The sequence below is a fragment of the Sturnira hondurensis genome, unplaced genomic scaffold, assembly GCF_014824575.4.
Source record: "Sturnira hondurensis isolate 20B ecotype Veracruz unplaced genomic scaffold, ASM1482457v3 Scaffold0008640, whole genome shotgun sequence".
In the NCBI taxonomy this organism is placed as follows: domain Eukaryota; kingdom Metazoa; phylum Chordata; class Mammalia; order Chiroptera; family Phyllostomidae; genus Sturnira; species Sturnira hondurensis.
Genome location: NW_028081271.1, coordinates 21,670,808 through 21,689,065, shown reverse-complemented (window position 1 = coordinate 21,689,065; position 18,258 = coordinate 21,670,808). Strand labels below are relative to the sequence as shown.

General features: G+C 47.9%; 1 protein-coding gene and 1 long non-coding RNA gene across 2 annotated transcripts in view; both read left to right on the top strand.

Moving 5' to 3' along the window:
* Positions 1-2,904, top strand: part of SFRP1 (secreted frizzled related protein 1) — a 38,857-nt gene extending 35,953 nt beyond the window's left edge. Inside the window, exon 3 of the mRNA XM_037055428.1 lies at positions 75-2,904. Coding sequence (XP_036911323.1) covers positions 75-397 — 323 coding nt within the window. The 3' untranslated portion in view covers positions 398-2,904. The remainder of the gene's footprint in view (positions 1-74) is intronic.
* Positions 2,905-3,491: 587 nt separating this feature from the next.
* Positions 3,492-17,216, top strand: LOC118993197 (uncharacterized). The gene is made up of 3 exons (XR_005067794.1): positions 3,492-3,667; positions 12,584-12,589; positions 17,206-17,216. It is a non-coding gene; the product is annotated as an uncharacterized LOC118993197 (long non-coding RNA).
* The last annotated feature ends 1,042 nt before the right edge of the window (positions 17,217-18,258 follow it).

Sequence of the window (18,258 nt, the reverse complement as noted above, 5' to 3'; positions counted from 1 at the left end):
TTTACACGAAAGACTGTTCTAAAATGCTTTCTCTCCTCTTTTCTCCTCCCACCCCCTGCCTTTACCATCTCTAGCACTGAGGATGAAAATAAAAGAAGTGAAAAAAGAAAATGGTGACAAAAAGATTGTCCCCAAGAAGAAGAAGCCCCTGAAGTTGGGCCCCATCAAGAAGAAGGAACTGAAGAAGCTCGTCCTGTACCTGAAGAACGGGGCCGACTGCCCCTGCCACCAGCTGGACAACCTCGGCCACCATTTCCTCATCATGGGCCGCAAGGTGAAGAGCCAGTACTTGCTGACGGCCATCCACAAGTGGGACAAGAAAAACAAGGAATTCAAGAACTTCATGAAGAAGATGAAAAACCACGAGTGTCCCACTTTCCAGTCCGTCTTCAAGTGAATCTCATGGGGCGGTCTGGGGAGGGAGCCGGGGGTTGGGGTGAGGGGTGGGGGCTGAGCAGACAACCCTGGAACTCACTGCTTCTTCTGTGGGTGGGGGACGCTGTCGTCCAGCTGGCTTTCCTCTTGCAGCATCCCTACTCTTCCCCTGCACAGCCACGCTCCAGACCCCAGGGTAGCCAGTATTTAAAGCCACACACCCAGGTAAGGACAGCCAGTTAGATTAGGAAGCCTTGTAAGATCCACAGTGTGGACCAGCATGTCACTGAGTAAAAGGAGGGGCAAAACCATTTCCACCAGAGACACGCTCACTAAAGAAAAACTTGCCGCTGAAACGGGATTAGGCAGAAATGTAAAAGACAACAGCGAAGAAGTAAGAGCGAAAAATAGTTCCTGCAACTGTCTTTGTGTCATTACAAATTGCTGTGGGTCGTTCAGCTAATTGTTTCTTCAGAACTAGACACTTGAAACGTTTGGTGAGAGATACATTGCTTTTGGTTCCAGAGCAGTTTCCCTTTCTGTCTGCTTTAGGCAGAAGCAGACACACACCACACTTACAACTTAAGGTCAGTCTTGGAGAGGAATAGGTATAGGGAAGAAAAGTGCAAGTAGTGTGTAATAGTGGAACAAGAGGTGTTGGGCCTGCCCTGCCTCCCCGTGTGGCTGTCTTTCGCTGGGAATCAGTCTCACATGTCATGCGAGTGGCAGCTGACATCAGCCTTGGTGCGTGATCTGGCCATCACACACCCCGGGGGGTGGGGGAGGGGAAGGGAGGGACACGTGCCTGCCTTGGTGTGAGGAAAAGGAAACCCGGTGGGCACTGGACCCATGGCATGAGAGGGACGATGATTTTCAGACTTGGGAGGCGACGGTTAGTGGTTTTCCAAAAACGTAGTTAAAGAAGAGAAAAAGCAAACATTTAGAACAGTCCTGCAAATTGCTAGTCAGGGTGAACTGGAATTGGGTGGAGAGCTTAGCATTCTAATTTCATCTGTTCATTCCATTTCACATTTCTTTAAAGAGTAACAACCGAAAAGCCCAGTTGCTTTTCAAGGGTTTTGTAAAAAAAGTCTACATTGAGCCTGTGACAGGTGTACCAAGACCAGGGTCTCTTGGAGCATCTGAGGCCACTTTCCAGTAGGAAAGTGTCACGAGGCACTGTGGGAAGGAGGGGGCGTCCAGCCGGTGGCCTAGCTGTGTGGCTGTCCTCCCCGAGGAGCCCTGGGCTGCTGTGGCCTGGACACAACACTCATGGGGACTCTCAGTGCTTCCCATACCTTTCTCTCCTGTGAACCAATGGATTCCTCTAACTCGATTGCCCACAGGTTCAAGAAATTCGGGATAGCCAGCCTGTCTGCCTTGCATTTCTTTAAAAGTTATTTTTATTTCTGTAGAGGGAAAGTTAAGCCACAAGTGTCTCCTCATCCAAGGAGAGAATTTCCCAGGGAACACAGTTTTCCCGAGTGCCCTAGGATGGTTCTCAAAGCCCTGTGTTTAATTAAATGTGTACGTAAACCTGTCCACTTACGCAACTTCATTCCTCTTGTTGAGTGTGTGGGAAATAATTGGAAACAGTCGATGCTAATTTCTTCACCAAGCCTGATTCTTAATCCTCTTTAGCACCTCGAGGACTTGAGTGATTGTCCCTCTGGGCAAGTGGCCGGACTCAATGTGAATGCTGCATAGAGGCCAGGAAGTGTTACTGCCTGGCTGTGGCCCTGGCCCGACACAGGAACAGTGGACGATGCTGTTAGCTTCTGAAGACTCTGGTTTGAAAATCAGCCTGCCAACTTCGTTACCTACCTGAGGGTTATCCCGATGTAATTAACCTCTCACAAGTAGTGATCCTATTATTTTAACACCTTTGTTTGTTCTCCCTGACCTTTAGTCATAAAGTGTTGGGGACCTTAAGTGACTTGCCTGTAATTTTGGATGGTTTAAAAAATGTGTATATATATTAGTTAATTAGAAATATTCTGCTTTCCTATTGTCAACTGAAATTCAGAGCAATTTCATGAGTGCATGGATCTGGGTCTTAGTTTTGGTTGATTCACTTGAGTTCATTGATGATATGTATCTGATGTATCTGCTCACTGTGACAGAGAGAACACATGCACGGGACCCTCATTCCCAGGTAGGGGTCGTGGGGGAGGAGTGTGTGTGGGGAATTAGCAGTCACCACAGAGAGATGATAGAGGAATGGTAGGTGGCCGTGTTGTGCACCCGTCTACGTGGGGATTCTCAGGTAGAAGGGGACATGTGCAGGAAAAGTTCAGAATAAATGGGTGTTGTGAACGGCAGCTCCAGGTTCTACCCGAGCCGCAGAGTCCTAGGACTGTGAGCTACTGTGGGTTTGAGATGCCCGCCCGCAGCTCTCTCCACGACACCTCGACAGTGTCAGGGCCAAAGGGAGCCTGTGGGCCCGAAGCTGCATTTTTATCTCAAGTCTTTGTTTTGCCCCCCAAAAGGATATAACAAAACCAATGTGCAGACTCATTGGCTTGGTCATTTGGTTTCCAAAAGAGTAGAGGAGGTGGGTGGGTGTGATTTGGTAATTATGGCTAGTGCAAAGGTCATATTTGTAAAGGTTTAAGATGATCATCTGGGTGGAATCCTGTGAGGTCATTGGCAGAACTCAGCTCAAGCCTTTAAAAAAATAGTTAGAAGATAGAAAGGGGGCTGAGAATTCCCAGGACACTGCACGTTTAGAATACCCTGTGTAACCCTTGGCTCTCAGTGCCGTGTGATTAGCACTGAGGCAGAATCCAGCCGGAGCTCTAGGTTTCATTTGCACCTGTAAATTTCAGAAACACCTTTGCCCCGGAACTAGAATCTGTGTTTCTCATCAGACTTCCAGGTACCAGTTGCCAAAGTGTAACTCGATCGTGTGGGCTCGAATGATCCGATTGGGACGCACACCCTAGGAACCTCCTGGTGGGGGGGTGGGGGGGCAGTGACAAGCTGGCCGTTCCTACCTGTCACCAGCAGATACACAGGACACAGACGGAATCCTTGTTCTCTCTAGTTCCTCCCTATAGCAGTCCTCTTGTAGAGTCTAAATCTTTAACNCTCAGTGCCGTGTGATTAGCACTGAGGCAGAATCCAGCCGGAGCTCTAGGTTTCATTTGCACCTGTAAATTTCAGAAACACCTTTGCCCCGGAACTAGAATCTGTGTTTCTCAGCAGACTTCCAGGTACCAGTTGCCAAAGTGTAACTCGATCGTGTGGGCTCGAATGATCCGATTGGGACGCACACCCTAGGAACCTCCTGGTGGGGGGGGGTGGGGGGGCAGTGACAAGCTGGCCATTCCTACCTGTCACCAGCAGATACACAGGACACAGACGGAATCCTTGTTCTCTCTAGTTCCTCCCTATAGCAGTCCTCTTGTAGAGTCTAAATCTTTAACAAAAGCTTTGAATACTGTGAAAATGATTTTACATTCCATTTCATTTGTGTTATTTTTTTAAACTACATTTTACCAGAGGTTTGGATGTTATCACCTATGTTGATAGTAAATTCATGTGTGTTCATTTTATTTTCATGCTTTTCCCGCCATGTATCAATATTCACTTGACTAAAATCACTCAATCAATGATAATGTGAGTTGTGACTTCTTCCCCCAATGACACCACTTAACCCTCTTTGCCTGCACGCATCCCCCACTCCTGATTTTTTTCCAGCGGTGTTTTCTAGTGTCGGTTTAATAGCTTTCTGGGGGCAAATGGCCTGGGGGCGCTGCAAAGCACCTGCAGGCACCACGGGCTACCCTCACCCCCACCCACCTTCACCGTCTGCCCCCATGGATGACGTGGGGAGTGTTTCTCTTGGCTAGGTGTGTTTCAGCTCAGAAGGAAAGTTAAATACTTGCTCTGCAAGATTGTATTTTTCAACTTGGCCCAATTTTCTTTTTCTGTTTTTAGATGCTCTTTCCCCTCTGGCTAATTCAGTTTTGAAATTAACGACTAAAATTTGAAAATTCTCTGGTGTCTGGAATCTTACACCCACAGGAGACCTTTGAGGAGACCCTTTGGTTTGCAGATGGAGAAGCTAGGATGAGAGATGATCAGAATTTCCCAAAGTGGGGCTCCTGGGTCAAGGGTGTTGCTGGAACTGGAACCCAGGGCTCCCAAGTCCTAGTCTTGTGGGAACAACGTCTTACCAAACTTCCCTTTGGCCCCAGAGGGTGGCCCGTGCCGGGTCCATGCTGTTTCCTATGAGGTTATGTGCTTGTTGCCTAAGGAATTGTTCAGTGTGACTTCTAATTCTGTAAGCAGTTATAGTGACAGCTTCAGTTGATGTCACTCCCTGATTTAATAAGGCACTTCCCAACCTCAGACGACGGGCAGTTTTATCTAGAGGAGAGCAAATACTTCACCACACAAAACCACCCCTGTGCACAGAGGCACTCTTTCAGGCATGGTTTGGGGACTTGTAAAACATTCCATTAAAGTTACGCTCCTGGACAGAAAGAGTTTCCTGTACAAGCCTATCTGGGGAACTAGTGATCCTCTAGCCCAGCCAAGGAAGATTGGCATTGCCTTTTAGCTCTTCTGTGGTTAATAATGAAAATCTCAGGCTGGGCATGGTTAGTGTTCTCACCCCACTGGACCCTCACCACCGTGACCCATGGTTTTCCATTGCTGTTTGGTTAAAAAATTTAACGAAAGGACAATGAAGTATGTCCAAAGGCATACTTCAGCTGTTGGAGTTGCCCTGGCGTTTGGGGTGTCCAAGGTCAGGACTGCTTGAACCCTGTGTCTAGGAGAGACTGGCCGCACCAGAGCAGCAGCCTTGCCCTCAGAGCTCCGTGGCACCCACACCTCCTGAAGGAGTCGTACTGGTGCTCTCCCACTGAGAGGCAGAAAGAGAGGAAGGGTCAGTCACTACGTTGTGCCACGTGGGCTGGTCCTGTTTCTGATGCTGTCTCCCCACAATGAACCCAGAAGTGCCAGCATTTCACTTTGGCTCCTGAGAAAGGAACCTGTATTGATCATCCAACAGTAATCCAAAGAAATAGTTCTTAAATCTTAGTATGTATCGTGGAGGGGAACTTGCTAACGTGCAATTTCTGTCTTCCACCCTTCAGAAATTCAAGTTCAGAAGGTTTGCCAGGGGGCCCTAGACTCTGAACTTGCAACTAGCACTCTGGGTGTTCCAGATGCCAGCTGGATCTTACTTTGCAAAAAAATTCTAGTGGGACATAAGTGGCTTGGGGATGAGAGAGACTTTTTGGGTATTTTCCTTTTCCCTGCCCACACATGTCATGTTACTGTAGTCCTGTTAGAAGTTCTGTGAGCTTTTCTTTCTAGGTATTGGTTAATGGAGGTAAATCAGATACACAAGGGAGGGACTGAGCCTAACCCCTTTATACTGGGTGCATCTGGCTCTCCAAGGAGTGCCTCTCAAACCTCAACATGCACATGAGCCTCCTGGATACCTGGTTCAAATGCAGATTCCTACCCAGTAGGTCTGAGGTGGGGGCCGGATTTCTGCATTTCCAATGGGCCCGTGGTGAGGGAGAAGCTGGCCCCGCCTGGCCAGGCCAGCTCACAGTGCACACCTAAAGTAGTGAGGCTCTAGGGGGCTCAGTGGTATTGCTCCCTGTAAAAAGTCATCACTGCACATACAGCTCATCTCCTTGAGACTCAGGATATTTATCACACTTTGGGTTGGAAAGACAATAAAAGAGAAAATCAAACTGTTAGAGACCCAAAGCTGCGGCTTATCCTCTCAACCCACACAGTAGATTTTACCCAACCAGCCTTGAGCGTTGGTTCTTCTTCCTCAGACTCCATTTATTTTGGGAACTCACAGATCCCTTCCTTTTTTTTTCTTCCTTGGCAAACTTTTAGAATCTGGTCTCTGCCCTTTACCAAAGTCCCCCAGTCCTCTGTCCTGGATCCCCGGGAGCCCTTGGAGTTAACCAACTGGTGGTATTTACTTCGATGGTTAAAGTAATACCAAACTTTGACAACGGAATCAGGACTTTTCATGTTTCATTTATTCACATCTGGACAGCTTCAGACTCAGGTTATAGGAGAGGCCAAGGCAAGGTGGGGGGTGGCGAACTGCAGTATTTGGAGGGGAAATCCCACCTCTTTGATAAATTGAGGACAGCCTGCCAAGCACGGCTGATTTACTGGGGGAACAGGCATTAGGAATTTCTGTCCTCGAAGGCTGAGAAAGGCTGCCTTTTGTAGGCTTGGAGAAGATGGGTACCAGAACAAGCCCCAAATAGGAGCAGAAAGCTCCTGTGTCTTTATACATCTGTGGACTATTTAGATAAGAAGGGACTGTACTTAATCATGGAGGGAGTTGTTTGCTTAAATAAAGGGAGGGAAAGTTGCATGTGCGTGTTTAAGGAGAGAAAGAGAAGGTGGGAGGGAGGAGAAAGGATCCAGCAATTTTCCATAGCTGAAAGCCCACCACGAGGTTTTAATTAGGATGACCTTCCCATCACCTGAGTGCCAGAACTGGTGGGTGGGAGCCGGGGCGAAGGGTTGGGAATTCTCACGGTTCTGTCCTTGGGGTTCAGCGAGGCTCCGCCGTGGGCAGCCGTGAGCTCCAAGGAAAGGCTCTTACTTCTGCCCTTCCCCTGGGTGCCCACTCAGAAAGCCGGTCCTCTGGCCAGCCAGGTGGGGGCCAGGGGCGGGGCCTCTCTGTCGTTCCCGAGATGCCAAGACTTAGAGCAGCCAAAACCCAGAACTGCACATGAGATTTCCTTTCAAAAACAAACAAACGAAAAAGAATTGAGAAGGAAAAAGGGGACTTTGCTGGGCCGAAATGCTTTGCCCGCGACCCATGTCTGTTGCACTTTTCACTAAGGCTCACTCACCTCCCCGTCACGGTTTGATCCTGGGAATGCACTCCTGGTGGGAGGTGGCTTAGGGGTCTCAGTTTCCGTGTTTGCTGGCTAGTTCCCTGTAGAGTTTATGCAGATCTGGGTAGTTTTGCCTCTTTGCCTAGAAGATTAAGCTCATAATCTGAAGAAAGAAAGGCCTAACAGGCCAAAACCCAAGTGCCTGTTTCACAATATGGCCCAGGGACAGCCAGGGTGGGTTTCACAGAATTAAATGGATTCCTCTGGGGTCAGCACTGCCTTCCAAAGCTGGCAGCCGAGAATTTGGCTGCCGGTCTTGGTCAGTGACTCAGTGACTTCCAGCAGCAGTAAATCCCTCCTGTGTGGTAAATCAGGTCCTGACCTGGCTGGCCCTTGCTGGGGGAAGGCCCCACAGCCCCTGCAAAGGACGTCAAGGAGGGGGAGGGAGAAAAGGAGGCAGCTTATAGCTGGCTACAGAAAAAATAAGCACCAGCCTGCAAATGTCAATTAAGGTCAGCACGAAGCTTTCCCAGCTCTGCCCCTGACTTGCCAACCATCACGTGTAAACTTTCTGCATCGTCTCATATAACTCTCTCAACTTGCCTCCTTGCTTCAGATGCCTCTTCTCCGAGGTGCAGGACTGACAGGTCTTATGACATGGAGGCTAGAGGCGGGTGGTGAAGGCATCCCACGATGGAGACGAGGCAGAGACTGCTTAGACAGACACGAGGACCCGCACTTACATTGATTTCCACTCCACGGGCTGGAAAGAAAGAGCTCACCTTTAAAACCCCCTGAACTGTCTTGACTGCGCTGTGAATCTTGATGATGAAAAAGGACTGCTGCTGTATCCTGGTTCGTGTGGCTCTTAGCAAAACATTTGCACCCTAGACCCTCCTCCCTCCCAGGCCATCTCTCGTCCTGAGCTGGAGAGTGCGCAGCTCTCCATGGGGCACTGTTTTCTCCAGGTCATTCCCAGCCAGCCTCAGTCTGAATCTTCAGCAGGTCCAGAGAAAATTCTCCCCTCTTTTCTGACTCACTATTTCCTCCCCGCCTAGTGGGTGGAAATGTGTTTGTTCGGGAGAAGTGCTTTCAACTTCAGGGGAAAGAGATCCAGCTTTCAATCAAGTCAAATGAAATTCATGTGTCTCAAAAGGCACACACACAGGCGTGCATGCACACACACACACGCCCAGTCACATACGTGCCCAGGGAGGGTCACGGCTCCGCCCCAGGGGGCCTCTTTTTCCAAAACACAGACTGCTCAGGGTCTGTATTTGTTGCTCTCATTTTCATAATCACTGTTATGTGTTCACATGATTGTGAGTGGCATTGGGCATGTTTGTTCTCATGTAATTGCTTGTTTCCTACTGAAATTTCCATGTCAGACCCTCTCATTGTTCTCATTATCGCTTGCCTCATATTCTGCCTGCCAGAAAAGGCCCATCACAGCGCCTTTTGTATGGTTGGTATCGATTATGGGGCCCGGTGCGGGTTCCCCTTGCAGGCAGGCCTTCGGGCAGTTGGGCTGTCAGGAGCGGGTCACAGGAATTCGGGGTTGTGGGCAACAGCTCCGGCTTGACCAGCTGGGGTTCTTGGTTGCTGGGCCAAATATCAGGACAAGGGAAACTTGACAAGGGCCTGGCCTGCCTCCTAATTTTGGATTAGGTTAAACTTGAAGTGCATTTTGAACTTCTATTTCAAGTATTTCAGAGGAAATGTGACCCTTGTGTTTCTCATTCATGTGCACTCAGCTCACTCAAATGTTGATTTACAAAGGGCGAGTGATGTCCAAACAAACCTCTAGGGCTTCTATTCCAAGCCAGCCTTTTTTTTTTCTTATGACTTTTTGTGACTAGGTAGGTGGGAAGAAGAAATCAAAGATTTTGCCTTTGAACTGGAGAGTTGCATTCCATCAGGAATAAAACTTGGACGGAGAGGACAGGAGCGTAGACCTTTGGAATCAATTGGGTTCTATATTGGACAAGTCATGTGCTTCCAGACCTAATCAGAACCACCTGGACTTCCTCACGGCCCAGTCACTTTCCAAGCAGCACGAAGCATTTGAACTTGACCTGTGCTGAAAACGAGCCAGAGTACATAAAAAGAAAGACCATCATCTGTTTACAGGAATAAACGTGTGTCTACAGAGAGTGCTTGGAATTCTGGGATAAACACCCCATATCGCCTCTTCTCTTTTTCACTTGAAATTCCAGCAACCACCTCCCATGAACACTAAGTTCCTCTTTCAAAAACCCAACCCTTCCAGGAACGTCAGGTATATTTCCTTATGGGGTGCACATAAAACTTGTTGGGAATGGGGCAAAAGAACGATGACATACTATAAATTCAGCCACAAGTGCCTTCTTTGGCCATCAAACTCTTTTAGGAAGCCCCAGGCTCTTGCCCACTTCTCATTTGTTTCAGGAGAGAAACTAAAAAATAATGTATCCCTGAACTTGCCAGGAGCACATTTATTCCAGGGTGTGGATGTGCATGTATGTGGGTGTGACTGTATATCGCTGTCAACATGTGTAGGTGTTGGCGTTGGTATGTGTGTGCTTGAGTTTGTGTTGATATCTGTAAATGCGGCTCCAAAATCAGGCCCCACTTTTTCAAGCGCCCGCCACACTCTGAGTACGGTGGGATGTTAAAGTGTTCAATCGTGTGGGCCAAGTCTGCCTTGTGTTGATCACTCTTGTTCCTGGGGTGCTTTAATCACTTCAACCTGTTTGCAGTCACCTCATTACCACTGCCATTGCCCTCAGCATTGGGCCTTTCACATGGCTTGTACTCAAGTAACTTGTGTGGGATGGTTAAGAAAGAAAAGGGGTGGGTTGGAAACAATTGGACTCCCAAGTTCTGCTGACCATGACCTGTGTGAGGGCATCCAGGAGAATAGGAAGTTACTCTGAAGGGTGAAGAGATTGGGCAGCATGTCAACAGCTTTGCTGCCTCTGCCTAGGAGCCCCTTCCTCATCTCCTATCGGCACTCTTGGGGTGAAGGTGTCTTCAATTAAACTAGCTTTTTTTTTCCATTATGAGAGAAAAATGGTGAATTTATGCCAGTAGATTTGACTGTGTTAAAGGTTGGTCTGACTTCACAGACGGTGTCCATCAGCTGCTGACATACCAGGGACATTAGGGAAAAGCTGGTTTTCCAGTATTTTTTTGGCACAGGACCCAGCAGCTGACAATGGACCAAAATGAAGGCTCATAAAGCACAGAGCCAGGACCTGGAGTGCCGAGAGCTTTCTTACAAGATGTTTTCAACTCTTATCTTTCTGAACAGTTAAATGTCTGCATTGGGCTCATCCCCTTGGGACCATTTATTGACTTTTTAGAATGATTCCTTCTGGGGCAAGTAGGGAAGACTTGAGCAGGCAGAAAATCTGGGACATTTTTCTCTTAAATAAGCAGTTCATTTGGATCTTTTTTGTGAAGCTAATTCTTCAAAATTCCTTGTTGTAGGACTTGAAAAAAAACATACTCAGGAGGCAGGAAAAAATACCCCCAGCTTCAAAACGAAACCCACCCAGCAACAACAGAACCATGAAGCCAAAAAGCAAAACCCTAAATTTAACAGGGGTCTGCCAAGAAAGGGTTTCTGATCATCTCATGCGTAGACTCTGGCACAGAAAGTATCAGAAAAAAAGGGTTGGTTTGATCTGGTTCATGCCTGTCGCCTTGGGGCTGGTCTGACCTACGGAGCACACACAATGCATTCGCTGGGATTGGACTTTAGTTATGTTTCTGTTACTTAAGGGCATTTTAAGAAGAGCCATAGTATTGCAGTTGGCTTAAAATACTGTTCCTTATAGGCAACATGAGAAAAAATAGATAAATTAGACTACATCAAAATTAAAATGTGTGCATCAAAGAAAACAATCCACAGAGCTGAAAGACAAACTGTGGAATGGGAGAATTTGCAAATCAGGTATGTGATAAGGGATTAATATCCAGAATGCATCAAGAATCCCTACAACTCAAAAACAAAACAACAACGAACCAAATAAGCATGGGCAAAGGACTTGAAGAATAGATATTTGTACGGCAATGGCCGTGATGCACATGCCAAGGTGCTCGGTGTCAGTCATCGTAGAAAAATGCAAATCGAAACTACAAGGAGATTCCGCGTCTCACCTTTTGGTTGGCTGCTGTCAACAGTAACCCCTCATATAATAACTTCTCCCTCAAAACTCAGAAAACAACAATTGTTGGCAAAGAGGTGGAGAAATTGAAACCCTTGGGCATCATTGGTGGGAATAGAAAATAGTACAGCTGCTGTGGGAAATAATATGACAGTTTCTAACAACATTAAAAATAGAGTTACCATATATGATCCAGCAATTTCACTTCTAGGTATAGCCTCAAAAAAACTGAAGGCAAGGCCTTGAAGAGCTATTTGTACACCCACGCTCCTAGCAGCATTATCCACAATGGACCAAAGGTAGATGAATGGATTAAAAAAAACAGGGTATAGTCATAAAATGGAATATTATCCAGCCTTAAAAAAAGAAGAGAGTTCTGGTGCAGGCTACAATGTGGGTAAAACTTGAGGACATTATGCAAAGTGAAGTAAGCCAGTCACAAGAAGACACGTGCTGTATGATTGTAGGAGGCACCTGGAGGAGTCAGATTTCTAGAGACATGAAGAAGGGTGGTACCTGCAGGGGCTGGGGCGGGGGAGTGGAGAATGGTTTGATGGTTATAGAGGTTCAAGGCTGGAAGATGCGAAGGGAACTAGAGATCGGTTGCACACACCGTACAGGGTCAACACAGTAAATTTGATTACATGTATTTATGCACAATTAAAAATATTGCTTCTTTTTTCCTGGAAATTTCTGGGACAAAAGAGGTTTTCCAAAGTTCAGGAATATGTGAGTTGAAAGCTATGTGTGCAGCAGACCCTTATTTCTGAATTACTTCTGCAGTTTTGTGACCTCTTAAGTGGAAAAAACTTCATGGAGTGCCTTTTCCACCTCCTTCTGCTCACCACACTGGGGAGCACAAGAGGAAACCAGCTACACCCAATTCAAAAGTGACCCCAACTCTTGTCCTGGCACGATTTTCCAACCCCAGCAGGCGAGCGCCTAGTCCCTGCCTCCACACACATTCTAGCGGGCTCGGTGGGCATCTTCCATGAGACAACCCGTTTCCTCATCTCACTGCTGGGCTGGGCTGGGCTGGGCTGGGCTGGAGCCCAGGACTCGCCCCCTTGGGCCTCCTAGGGATCCAGTTGTCTGGAGGAAGAGAAGGGGAATCTCTTCGGCTCCACTGAGGCACTCACAGCTTTACCACCTGTGTGGTCCTGCTCCTTGCTGGCGTGAGCACCCGAGGCTTGGGTCCCGGGCCTCACCTTGGAGGGGACTGTATCCAAAAAACGTGTTCAGTCAACCAAAGAGCCTTTCCAAAACTGTTACCAAGAACATTACTTCTTTTCATTTTATTTTTTAAATTGATTTTTGAGGGAGAGAGAGGGAGTGAGAGAGAGAGAGAGAGAGAGAGAGAGAGAGACATTGATTTGTTGTTCCACTTATTTATGTATTATTGGTTGATTCTTGGATGGGACCCGACTGGGGATCAAACCCACAACCTTGATGTATCAGGACGACGCTCTAACGAATGCACTATGTGGCCAGGGCCAAGAACATTACTTCTCATTTGTCGCTCCTTTCCCCCAGTATTTAAGATGTCCTATTTTCTCCTTTTCCTCCTTCTTCACCTTTTTCTTTTCCATTTTTTTAAAAGTCATCTTTTTTCATTTCTCTCCCTTTGGCCCCAACTGCCCCTCACCAGCAATCTCCTCTTTTCCTCTGCATCTTCCTAACCTCCTGGGCTCCCCTTCATGGCCAGATACAATGCTTGGCTCGGGGAATCTTGTTCTGAGGCGTGACATAGCTGGGTCTGGCTCAGGGACTCTCCCAGGCTGGGCCACACTCGGGGAACATCTGTCTCTGCCGTAGCAGTTCAGGCGGTCCCCTCTGCACAGACACAGCCAGACGGAAAACCATCCCTCCGGCTCACATTCTCAGTCACCTCCTCCAGACTGCCTATGACTTACGGGGGCCACACCTGAGGTATAGCCCAGTGTCACAGGGGACCTGTAGGAATTACAGCCTTGGGGAGGGATAGGAGGGCACTGGCTTGGTCCCTGTAGTTACGAAATGTGCCACCCTGCGCCTGCATGCTGCCATTTATTCTGGGGCATCCTCAGATGCAGGAACAAAACAACAGGGATCGTTTTCCAGCTGGGCAGCACATTCCTTCCACAGCTCATCACCCTGTAACCGGGCTTGTGCCCGTGCGCACACTCGGGGGTCTGAATAGTAGTGGCTTCCCGTCATGTGATGCTAACGCGTCTTCCAGCTGTTAAGTCTGCTTCTCCATCTTGGGACAGCTGGCACCGGGGTCAGTCACCCTGCTGGGCGGTAAGAGGCTGAGAGGGATGAAAGAAAATGTCCTGTTTGACTGAGATGGGGGATAGCTGGTTTCCTCATCTTCTCTTTTTTATAAACCCCTTTTATCATTGACTTGAGAGAGAGAGAGAGAGAGAGAAATACCAACCCATTGTTCCCCATATCCATGTACTCACCAGTTGATTTCTGCATATGCCCCGACTGGGGATTGAGCCTGCAACTCGGGCGCATCCGGCTGCTATTCCAACCAACAGAGCCACCCAGCCAGGGCTGGTGTCCTCATTTTCTGAAGAGCTGAGAGAGGCAGAGAGCCCTTCAAAAGGGTCCGGTTAACAACCGACGCTTTTTCTTAGTGCTGTTGGAATGTCCCTGGTAGGGATCCATCAGGGCCAGGGCCTTCCTAGCACTCGAGGTGGGGGACAGACAGACAACTGTTTGTCTCTGCCCCGCCTGCTCCATCCAGCCTGGAGGAGAAGGTGCTGCTGTTTTTAATCTTTGATAAAAGTCAACTTTATTGGGCAGCCACTCTGCCAGCTATTACGAAGTTTGCAAAGAAAAAGCAGAAATTGCTCTGGCCAGTGTGGCTCAGTTTGTTGGGCATGGACCCACAAACTGAAAGGTTATGTGTTCGGTTCCTCATCAGGGCAATGCCTAGGTTGTAGGGTCAGTCCCCAAACAGGGCATATACGAGAAGCAACCCATTGATGTTTCTCTCATACATTGATATTCTCTCCTTCTCTTTCTCCCTCCCTTCGCCTCTCTCTAAAATCAACAGGAATGGCCTGTTGAGAATAAATAAAAAAGCAGAAATAAAGAAATAAAATCCAAGTATTGTATCATCTCACGGGGAAGGTAAGACATGGACCTCAATGACCACGGTGCTGGGTGGGAGGTGAGGTGTGTGACAAGAGAAGTGTGGATGAACTCCCCCGGAAGGTCCCAGGGCAGTGCCATCCAGGAGGGTCAAAACCCCGGGGCAGATGGCACTGCAGTTGTGCCTCAGAGAGGGGTTAGGACTAGATATGCCAAGTCTGGAAGACAGCATCCCAGGCAGAGGGCACAGCAGGACACTGAGTTAGGAGCTGGTGCTGGGGGCCCGTTGCAGGTTCATGTTCAGGTGACTGGTCTAATCAGAAGCTGCTTCAAGGAGCCTGGAGAGCCCGCAGGGAGAGACAAAAGGTACCGCCTGTGTCTCAGACGCCTGCGGGTGTTAACCACTGGCTACTTTGAAAGTGAAGTGGCTGCCTCTAATTGTCACCGGCTAGTGCTCCCCACAGCATGGTCCACAGACTGGCTGTCACTGGTACACAGTGAAATAAGTGCAGAAATTGCAATTTAATGGAGTAATTTTGTCTGTCAAGTCTAATAATACAAACTTTGAGCTTTGTTGCATGCTTTGCTTTTATTCAATTTCTTCAAATAATTTACTTTCATTGTATTTTACAAAATACAGTTTCGTGACACTTGAAAGAAAAAAAAAACCCGCCTTTCACGATAGACAGTTTCAGCAGCACCTGAGCTTGCCCCCGCCGTTCTCCCGGAAACAGGCTCCACTCTCTCGCAGTGACATGTGCTTACGCCTCAGACGGTGGGCGGAGGCCCAAGGTCTGAAGCCTGATCTGTTTCTTCCCCACGTGGACCAAGAGAGCACGTGCCATGTCTGCACAGTGGTGTCAGAGTGCCACATGGAGGGGCACGGATGCAGCTCTCGGGTGTCCCTGAGAGCGGGGGCTGACATTTGGGACCCCACCTGGGGTGGGCACTCCTGGGTGGTGAGGCAGAGCTGGATGGAACTCTTGCTGCTGGTCACCATGCAAGGCCACCAGGACGGACTCAGGGAGGCTCAGCCGCAGTCTGCTCTTTGTCTGGACCCCAGGGGTCCCATCTCTTTCTTAGAAACTGGTTTCACATGCTTAACGTTCGTAACTGGTTTATTGAGGGAACTGGACTTGGCCCGGAAGAGTGGACGAGTGTCCTGTTTTCCACTTACTGCCTCTCCCTCCTGCTCCATTGAATCCCTACCCTGGGAACTCATCTGGATTTCTGAGCTTTTTGGTCCCTTGTCGGCACTAAGGATGGGTCTCTTTTTCACGGACCGAATAGTCCAGACATATCTGAACATTTTTAGTGTGTATTCAAGATACTCGGCCCCCCACCCCCAGGCCCCAGAAACCTGCAGAGGAGAAGGGACAGGCAGTCTTTTCCCTTCCTGTCCTGCCTCCTCCCCTATTTCTCCTGGTTATTGGGAAGTGGAGCCGGGACAGAGTAGCCCAAAATGAGAGAAGTCCTCATCTTTGGCTGACATGGAGTAGCCTGGAGTAGGTGTCCTTTACTTTGGCTGATGTCTGAAGCTGGGCTCTTTTTCTTGTGGGGACTTTTAAGAATTACTGTAAACCCTCTCCTTCTCCGCATGGACAATATCCAGCTGGCAAGTACCGCCCCCACCCCTCTATTTTTGGAGATATATCCCACAGCTGTTTGTCAGGGTCACCTAATCCTAGGGGGAGCTCTTGTAAGAGGAGCCCTTAGATGGATGCAATCCAGCCACCATTTCTGGCCCAGGACCACAGCCTGTCCCTGTGGCCCTGCCCGCCAGGTCCTGGAAGGCCACTCACAGAGCAGCCCTCTTATCAGGCTGCTTTTCCTAGTAACTATCCACCTTCTGCCTGCTGAGGTCTCCTGGTCAGAGATTGACACCTGACCCTGGGAATGCCTCACTCCAGGGGCCACTTTTTATGCTCCCCCAGGAACTTTCCTCCTGACCTCTGCTTAGTCACAGGGCTCTCTGCTTGAGGTCGGAGGGAGAGGAATGCACCCAAGTCTACTTTGCCCAGGCGCCAACCCCCTTCCATGAAATGAATTCTCACCAACCCTCTCTCTCCATCTCTTCTCTTACCTGTTTAAACTGAAGGAAGGTGATTAGTCCTGGCAAGATACAGAAAACACATTATTTTAGTAGAGAGGATATAATATAAATAATAAATAATGATATAATAGAAATAATACAACCCTTCGATTGTATTGGAGAACTGAAAAGGCAAAACCAACTACTAAAGTATTATTAGAAATTATAACTCTATTAAGTAGTGACTTCCCATTCAGGGAATGTAGGGAAGAGAGAGGAACTATGAAAATTTCAAAAACCTTCACTATGACAACTGGGAAAAGGGCTATAATGGCCTTCCAGCCATAAATAGCTGGAAAGCTAGATGAAATAGCTATTGTCAGACACTGGGTAGCAGGCAGCGTGGGACGGTGATCTCAAGAAGGAGAGTGAGACAGGTAAGCTCTACAACGGCCCTTGCTCTCTGCTGGGGGTTAATCTCTGAACCCTAGTGTGGGAACCCAAACTGAACTCGGAGTCCCGTTGAGTTTAGGAAACAGACAGTGGGGTTCAGGGTGGAGGAGGTAGCTGGAATGTGTGAAATAGGAAACCAGAGATGAAAGAGTTACACAGGGAAAGGACCTCAGAAATGTTCCTGGGGGTCCCCTGGAGTCCTTGGCTGAGCAGGATGACATTCCAAGAGGCTGGGAGAGGGACAATAGCTAAGGAAAGACGAGTTACTAAGGAGCTGCTGGCTGAAATATGCTCACAGAGCACTGGGAATCATTCAATCCACCAGAAAAGACAGGGAAACCTTGTTCAGGTTTCTCTTTGTCCCACAAAGGCCCAAGAAGGGACATAGCTTAACAGGAGGACTTGTTGAATCTAGAAAAGCTTCTCTAAACCTGTGTGGAAAATGGTGTCATAAAAGCCCAAAAGATGAAACTGATATGCAAATAATTTACCAAACTGCCAGATGAAAGTCCAACACCCTTTATTTATTTATTTTTTTAAAAATATTTTATTTATTTATTTTCAGAGAGAGGGGAAGAGAAGGAGAGAGGGAGAGAAATATCAATGTGTGGTTGCCTCTCATGTGTTCCCCACTGGGAACTGGCCTGCAACCCAGGCATGTGCCCCGACTGGGAATCGAACCTTGATCCTTTGCTTCACAGTCCTGCTCCCAATCCACTGAGCTACACCAGCCAGGGCAGTCCAACACCCTTTAAAGAAATGTAACAAAATCCAGCATTTGGGAAGCTAAAATTCACAAAATTGCTAGATTTGCAAAGAAGCAGGAAGATGTGACCCATAACGAAGACCCCAAAAATTAATGAAAAGAAACAAACCCAGAAACAGACGTGATGGAAATAGCAAAAGAGTACTTTAATTTTCCCTGCCTCACCCCACGAGTGTGGCTGAACTTAGTAACCCACCACCAAAGAATAGAGTTTAGAATGAGAAAATAGCTATTTTACAACAAGAGACCCGGCAGACATTACCTTTATCAAGTCATCAAGGTTCATATCATCAGTGATACACTAATATCATTGATCCTCTGATAGAATATCCTAATATCCTTCAACTCTTCCAAAAACCTCCTGAGGCAGCCCCTGTCTAGCTGTAAAAAACACCCGTGGAGGAACATTCTACAAAATATTTGGCCAGTTCTCTTCTAAACTGCCCAGATAATGAGAATGAAGAGTGGAAAACACTCACAGTCGAGAGCAGACTAAGATGTGGTGACGACTGAATGTGATGCGCTGTCCCGCATTAGGTTCTGGGATAGAAAAGGACA